This window comes from Sinocyclocheilus anshuiensis, unplaced genomic scaffold (assembly GCF_001515605.1).
Source record: "Sinocyclocheilus anshuiensis isolate Anshui unplaced genomic scaffold, SAMN03320099.WGS_v1.1 scaffold420, whole genome shotgun sequence".
In the NCBI taxonomy this organism is placed as follows: Eukaryota; Metazoa; Chordata; class Actinopteri; order Cypriniformes; family Cyprinidae; genus Sinocyclocheilus; species Sinocyclocheilus anshuiensis.
The window spans coordinates 838366-846530 of NW_015557082.1; the positions used below are offsets into that span (position 1 = coordinate 838366).

Consider the following 8165-nt stretch of genomic DNA (forward strand, 5'->3'; position numbering starts at 1 on the left):
CCCGGCCCACACTGGATTTCGTCACCCCCAAACTCACCCCACACGCCTCTGCGGGGCTCAACGGCCTCAGCCCCGAACTATCCATTAACGGCACAGCCTCGCCGGGTTACGAGAGGGGCAGTGGCAGCGGAATGGGCAAAAACGAGCTCCTCACCCGCTACCTGCCTGTTTCCCCTGACCACGAAATTGTGCCGCCCACCCCAGACTCAAGAACCAGGCAGCTAGGGCAACCCCTGCCCGACTACACCCGCTTTTCTCCAGCTAAGATTGCCCTCCGCAGGCACCTCAACCAAGATTCGGCTGCCAATCAGTTTAGAGCCCTAGGCAACATCCACCGGTGAGTAAAATTAACGTTGAGTTGACTAAGTACTTGTTGATTGGTCACTGATCACTCACAGCTCTTTTCAGGGGTGACACCAGTGCTGTTTCATCTCCAGTGCTGGGATTAAAACATTCTTGCTCCTCACCCAGTTCAGCTGATATTCAAGCGACCATCACACCCAAGAGCACAGATAAAGAAAAGAGCCCAGCTGCCCCCAGCGACACCATAACCAGTCTACCAATCAGCATCCCCCTCAGCACTGTGCATCCCAGCAAACTTCCTGTCAGCATCCCACTGGCCAGCGTGGTGCTGCCGAACCGTGCAGAAAGATTGGTATGGATCTGTGTGGGAGGAAGTCATGATATACAGACTTGTGGGTGTTTTCTGCAAACATTTTAGCAATTATTCAAGCTGTGGTATTCTTTTGGCAGAGGAACACACCTAGTCCAGTTTCGAATCCTGCGGGACAGAGCAATGGCAAGCCGCCTCTCACGCCTACCTCAGGTACAGTCCCGCTGCCTACTTTGGCCTGCTTTGTTTGTCATAGATGAAGCTTAGCAGTTAGTTAGTGCATGTAATTCAAACCATTGCACTAGGAAACTTGACTTTTGCCACGTTTTGGAAGTCAGCATGAAATAAAATTGCATGTTATTAAAATGTATATTCCTTTTTAGAAATAAATAAATAATACTGCTTTAAAAAGACCACAATTTAATTAAGCCTTTTTAAAAATCCTGAAAAGTGGTTTTTGAATGTGGCCTGTGGTGCTCACATGGGTAGTGTGTGTTTAATTCCGACTTGTGACCATTCCTGATCCAATTTTCCCCATCATTTCCTGTGCTTTCTTCATTTTTGTAATCAACTGAATTGGCAAAATGGCCAAAGGTCTGCTTTTTTTGACCACCTCCACCCTGGAACCACATAACCAGACATAATAGGACAAGGATTCCCGCAGTCTTGGAAAACCTGTATGAGGAAGCCTCATTTTACAAGTGTGATTTCTAGACCTAGATAAGTCATGTAAATTAATAAAATCTTAATTTTTATAATAAACTTTTTTTCTAGTTATTCCAAACTATTATATATTTTATAATTATATATTATATAATTATATATTTTATCAGTTAAAAATTGTGAGCAAAAAATTATTAAAAAAAAAACCTTATCCAGTCGGCGCCGATAGCCTCATGGGCAGCGTGCCGACATACAGTGCCGCTGCGCTACGAGCGTCCCGAATTTGAATCCCTGCTTGACGACCTTTGCCGATCCCACCCCTCTCTCTCTCTCTCCCACTTCGCTTCATGTCAACTCTAAACTGGCCTATCAAAATGAAGGCAAAAACAACAAAAATAAATCTTAAAAAAAAATTCTTATCCAGTAAATCACAAGTGACTGCAAAAGGCTTGTAAATTCATTGGTTAAAAAAAAAAAAAAAAAAATTTTGGCGCCAATAGCCTCGTGGTTAGCGCATCGACATACTGCACTCGCTGCAACTCGAGTTCGATTCCCATCTCGAGGTCCTTTGTCGATCCCGCTCCCCTCTCTCCCGCTTTCCTGTCATCTCGCTACTGTCTTGTCCCAGGCATAAAAACCCCATAAATATAAAAAGAAGAACATTCAACTCTTAAAACGTCTGGAATTCTGATATTTAATTCAAAGAACCAACAAGGGTCCATACAGAACCAACGAACCCCAAGAACCAACAAGGGTGTAAATGTAACTTTTGCATACTGTCATAGACATTGGGCGGGCCTGTATTCAGAAAGAGTTGAGAACGTCCAATCTAATCTAACATCATCCATCCATGTAGTTTACATACTTTAGTACTGTACTAAATCCAAAATCCGTTTCCTCTTAGGGTATTCCTCCAGCTCAGGGTTGGTGAATGGCTCTCACTCCGCCATGCTGACCGAGGACCAAGACTGTGACGCTGCGTCCCCTCCCCCCCACAGCACTCCCATCATGGGCCTCCAGCCTCGTGGCTCTGGCCTCAGTCCTGCGCTGGGCACCGGAGGCGTGCTGCAGTACGCTGACGGCCCACCGAGGCTTCCTGAGGACGGCCATAACCGGCAGGGCCCCGAATCCGACACGGAGCCCTTGGACAGCGAGGCTCGTCGCCGTATCTTTTTCTCCTCGTCCTCCTCTTCCTCCTCGTCTTCGTCCTCCACAGGAGGCTCAAGGCTCCACCATGGGTCGGTAAAGCAGGGTCACCATCATCACAGTAAGCACCATCACCACCATCATCATCACTCTCCGAGCTCCCACAGCCAAGAGGGGCGGAAACGAGGGCGGCGGAAGCGCAGCTCCTCTGGGGCCATTCCCATTAGCGGATCCCCCAAAAGAAGGGCATTTCCAGGACTTGGCTGCTCAAGCCATTCTTCTGGATCACCGCTTAATATCAATTCAATGGTGAGCTGACCAAAAATGGCATCTGTTTGTATTGCTCAAACTTACGATTGTCCTGAAATCAGACCCGAAATGTTTGTTCTTTTACCAGGTGAACAACATAAACCAGCCTTTGGAGATCTCCGCCATTTCTTCCCCGGAGCAGTCAGGACGAAGCCCGTGCAGGACAGATCTAGATCAGCCTCCTGTGCTCAAAAGAGAGCGTCCCCTGGAGCTCAACAACACAGGCCGTTATTCCTCAACCCCTAGTTCAGATGAAGAGGGCACCAATTATGCCCCGGACACCTCTAGTTCAAGCCGGTAATTGCTCTTTTCTTTCAAATCTGGTTCATTGGTGTTTAAACTTTGTAGATCATCGAAAAGATGGTTGATGGAGAACTGTTTTCTCTTTCAGAATTGAACGGAAAATCGCCACCATTTCCTTAGATCGAGACGGACCCATGAGAGATGTGGAAAGGAGTAAGTGCGGTGCATTTTGGCTTATGGACATTTCACGTTCTGACTCCACTAGCTATTTCTCATGCAATGTGGCATTTTACAGGCTTGCAAGGACGTAAATCAGGTGCCAGTAGTGTGAGCAGTGAGGTATCATCTTCGTCTGGATCCAGCAAGTGGAAATCCACCTTCTCCCCAATCTCTGACCCCAAGCCAACTCCTCCGGATCACCACCAGGGTGGCTCGCCATTCGGTGTGGGGGCTTCCCGAGGCGGTACGGACTCCGACTCGGACCAGAAACCGCAGAGGAGAGGGGAACGTGAGCGGGAGCCTTACGGGAACTCGAACCTCTTCCTCAGTCAGGATGGTGGCGGTCGCTCAGTCGTCAGTGCATCAGAGCGGCCCCTGCAGAGACAGAAATCGCGGGAGTGGGACCTGAAATCCATAAGCGGATTGGCCAGCCAGAACCTCTTTATATCCGCTGCGGCCAGTGGAGGCATTTTGAGTGGGAAAGTGGGCGGGGCCGTCACAGTTTCCTCTGCCTCTCCAGTGGGACAGTACTTCCCCCTGGGCGGGGCTTCAGTCCTCCAGTCCTTATTTGGAGCTCAGACGCCCGGACCCGCCACCGGCGGAGCCCCCCGGTTGGTCAACGGACATTCGGCGCTCAGCAGTTTCTCCAGCGCCGGGCTGGCAGGGGGCGCTGCAGGAGGTGAGTTGGATATCTTCTGTCTCTCTTTCTGTTTTCCGGTGAATATTGAGCTCATGGTCAGAACAGTCGCTTGGGTGTAGAAAAAAGGTAAGTTAAGGCCCAGCGCTGCCACCTTGCCTGGCTCTCCCACACTGCTTGCTGTGCTGACTGTGCAAAGGCTACAGCTACACACCTAGAGGAAATGACAGCAGGTTGTAGTAAGGTGAATTTCACAGAAACATGTCCGACATATATTTCACCCCAGAGTCGAAAGGAAAAAGTATATGTATAATTAAAATTTTTTTTCCACTTAGTTTTTTTTTTTTTTTTTGCTGACTTTTTTCTTCTTTTGATTTTGCTGTGAAATATAACATGTTCTTGACATGCTTTGTGGGATTCACCCAATGAAATGTACTATTTGAATACAAAACTTACAAAGCTCAGGCCTTTTAAATAATTTTCACTGGCCTTGATGGTGTAAACTGATGATTTAAAGGCCTGTGAAAATGTCAGAACTGTTAAGCTCTCTGTTGCTTATGAGATTGGTGAGAAACTCCTTGGCTTTTATGGCTGTATTTCAGGCCTTCACATTTTCTCTGGGTGTTTGACTTAATTGCAGGTCTTGTTTTTGGGTGTTGAGGCATTTCACTGTGTACCAGCACCTCGCAGTCCACAGAGATTAATTAGTTACTTGAATAATCTGATGGATGGATGGATGGAGAGAGAGAGATAGAGAGATTGATTGATTGATTGATTTAGATAAATCTAAATAGAGACATTTATAAACGGACATAGAAATATGGAGATAGATGGATAGATATGTAGATAGAGATATTTGCATATAGATATTGATAGATGGCTAGAGAGAAATGGTGGATAGATAGACGTGGATAGGTAGATATGGAGATAGGTAGTTGGATATGGATGGATGGATGGGTAGAGATAGTTGGATATAAATGGATGGATAGAGAGGTGATGAATAGAGAGATGGATGGATAAAGATAGTTTGATTTAGATGGATAGAGATGGATGATAGATACATGGATTGAAAGATGGATATAGTTGAATGGATGGATAAACGGATATAAATTGATATAGATATAGATATAGGTAGACGCATGTAGATGGATGAATGGATGGATAAACGGATATAAATTGATATAGATATAGATATAGGTAGACGCATGTAGATGGATAGAGAGTTGTATTTAAAGATATAGATATGTAGATGTAAATGGATATAAATATTAGTTATAGACTGGTGGATATATATGAGTAGAGATAAGGATAGATGGATATAGACTGATGTATTCTATATGTAGATGTGTGTGTATATATATATATATATATATATATATAGTTAGAATCTCCATAAAAGCTTTAAATTTATGCACACACTTGTAAAACCCAAACATTAATTGCAAATCTTTAATTATCCTTTATGTACCGTATAGAAGAGGTGTGCAGCGCTCAGGTTTGGTGTGAGGTGCTTCTGGTCCATCAGCGCAGTGCCTCGTCGCTTTAATCTGTGCTTGTTTGTTGGACTGGCTTGCTGCTGTGCACAATCTGGCTCAGCCCCCATCTTCTGTCTCTCTGTCTTTTGCTCCCTCTCTGTGCTGTATGTCTGTAGGGATTTTTCACCACATGGTGCCTTCAGTCTCCTCCCAGCAGTCTGGGGCCAATCTCCCGGGCCCCGGGGCCCTCAGTTCCCAGCAGAGGCTTATGGACACCAACCCCAAAGCGGGGGCCTCGTTCTTGGCCTCTGGCCCCTCGCAGCACAGCCGCACACAGACAGTCCTACATGCTCCCTCCCCACCCGCCCTCGCTCCGCCCCCTCCCCTCCTGAACGCGTCCTCCGCCGCCCCATCCCAACCTTCCTCCCCACGTCCCGAGCGCCACCAGTCCTCAAGGCCGCAGTCGGCCCTCCCCGCCTTCACCTCCTCCCCGTCTCTGTCCGCCACATCTGCTTCCTCCACCTCCTCCGCTTCCTCCCGGCCCTTCACTGTGCACTATCCCCCGCACCTGCCACCTCCACACCCTCCCGGCAGCGCAGGTTCAGGTGGGGCTGGGACGTCCTGGAGGACTCTGGGTATGCAGGCATCCTACACAGCCTCGCAGATCCCCAGCAATCGCCCCAGATAGGACACGTCCAGGTGTAGGAGGGTGGGGGGAGGGGGCGGTTTGACGTGGAAAATAGACTATTGCTAGACGGACACAGGGAAGCTACTGCGCTCTGCCAGCTATAATGTTATGAGTCCCAACAAGGTATGTGGTGTTGGCATGGAAATGGGCTACATGCTTTGCTGCTTTTCTTTTTTTTTTTTCGTAGCTGCATTTCCTGCGAGTTCTTTGGGTTTCAAAAACCAGCTGTTAGACTATTAATGTCAGAATTGCCGTTTTGTTTGAAAATATCATTACATGTTCAGGGCTCAACAATGTGAGGAGTGAATCGGAGTGATTTCTACTTTTACTAGCCCACAAAAATGCTATTTTATTTTACGTAGCAAGAATACACAAAACGTATTAGTAATGTATTTTTGTAAGTGTTTGAAAAATATTAATTTTTTTCATTAAATGTTTTTCCTCTGTCGAAAAAGGACATTTAAAAAGGCTAATTTGGATATTTTACTATGTTCCAATTAAAGAATATTTTTGTAATTTTATAATGTAACTAAATTTCATAAACTTTTTTTGCTGGTTTGATTATGATGGTTTATTGTGCAAAATCTAATTGAGATACAATGTTTAAAAAATTTCTATCATATTATTTTATTATTAATTGATTTATGAATGTGTGTGAATCATTTTAATAGCTTATTTAACTTGATTTAATTATTTATTTTTTTATTCATATTTTATTTCATAGAATATGAATCAATTATGAATTAAATAAAACCATAAGGAAGGTCAATTGTCTGAAATTTTGCTAATAAACATATTTGTGATGGTGCACATTTGAGTAGTGTGCAGGATATATACGTTTTCTTCTGTAATTCTAAAATAAAACCAATTTATTAATAGTTAAATTGAATATTTTTTATGATTCATATTATAACGTATAATGCAAAATATCTACTAATTATCAAACAACTTAAACATTTAATTAACAAAAAAAATTATATTTGTATTTGTACATAAAGAAATCATGTTTTGCACAGTAAGCCATAATAATCATCCAGGAAAAATGGTTATAAAATAGTTTATTATTTTGTTGTATGTAATATTATTACTTGTATAAAAATAATATAAAATTCATGCAATTTTTAGCCCATTGTAAATGATGTCGTCTTGCAGAATTTGAAAAACAAACAAACAAAGTTTTAAACATTGCAGTCCAAATACATAAGTTTGTCAGGCATGTAAATTGTTGAGCCCTGATGTTGATGAAATATATCCACATCTTGTGTAATTCCTGGATTTTACCCCCGACTGGTTACAGGTAACTGAAGAAATCTACCTCAACCCAACATAACCTATGCAATGGACAGGTGTGGACCAATGGGCTCGACTCGCTCACCGGTGCTCAAACTTTTGCTAAAAGACGCCACTGTAAAACTGGCATGGGTATCAGAACTTATCACAGGTGCAGCTTAACACACACACAGCCCCTGAATCACATTCAGATTGACACAGTATGCAGCTTATTATCAATAATTGTGAGTTTAACATGGCCTTACTGATGGATGGTTTTCTAAATTTGCAGCCATCTTCTGGTGGATTCACAATCAATGACACGGGAAGCGTTTTAAATGTCAGGAATATAATTACAGTCAGTCCGGTTTCAATGGGCCGTACACACACACACACACACACACACACAAAAAAGACTTGTGAATCTCTGTAACCTTGCTACTGTTATCAGTGGAGAGAAATGTGGCTTTTTGTGATTGACAACTCCTATTTGGATGGACTCCATGAAGCCCCTGTAGCCTGATACCGTTCCGGTGCTGGGACATCACCCTTACAGCCGGAGCTTGTGCTGTGAACTCACTATTTTAGTGAAATTGATGTTAACAAATCTGTCCGATAGTTTAGTAGTCACCTTGGCTTGGGCATTTTAACTTCTCATCATATTAATTATTTGCCTTGTAAGGTGAAATCTGTAGGAAACCACAAGCTCCAGCTGTATAAGGGTGAATCTGCAAGTGTTATTTTACCTCAAAATGACGGCAATTTGAAATTATTGCTTAATATTAAAACCAAGATTTTTTGGGTAATTGTGAAATTTTTCATGACTGTTAAGCACATTTTCCCTAAATTCTCATTACTATAATGCAAAAAAAAAAAAAACATTTGTCATGTACTGTAATACAT

The 8165-nt window shown here is 43.6% G+C and overlaps 1 protein-coding gene across 1 annotated transcript in view; it reads left to right on the forward strand.

Moving 5' to 3' along the window:
- Positions 1-8010, forward strand: part of LOC107676944 (histone-lysine N-methyltransferase, H3 lysine-79 specific-like) — a 24444-nt gene extending 16434 nt beyond the window's left edge. Inside the window, exons 18-26 of the mRNA XM_016471689.1 lie at positions 1-337; positions 409-655; positions 754-826; positions 2181-2731; positions 2820-3028; positions 3123-3187; positions 3270-3872; positions 5482-6116; positions 7291-8010. Of these exons, the coding sequence (XP_016327175.1) occupies positions 1-337; positions 409-655; positions 754-826; positions 2181-2731; positions 2820-3028; positions 3123-3187; positions 3270-3872; positions 5482-5993 (2597 nt within the window). The 3' untranslated portion in view covers positions 5994-6116; positions 7291-8010. The remainder of the gene's footprint in view (positions 338-408; positions 656-753; positions 827-2180; positions 2732-2819; positions 3029-3122; positions 3188-3269; positions 3873-5481; positions 6117-7290) is intronic.
- Positions 8011-8165: the final 155 nt, after the last annotated feature.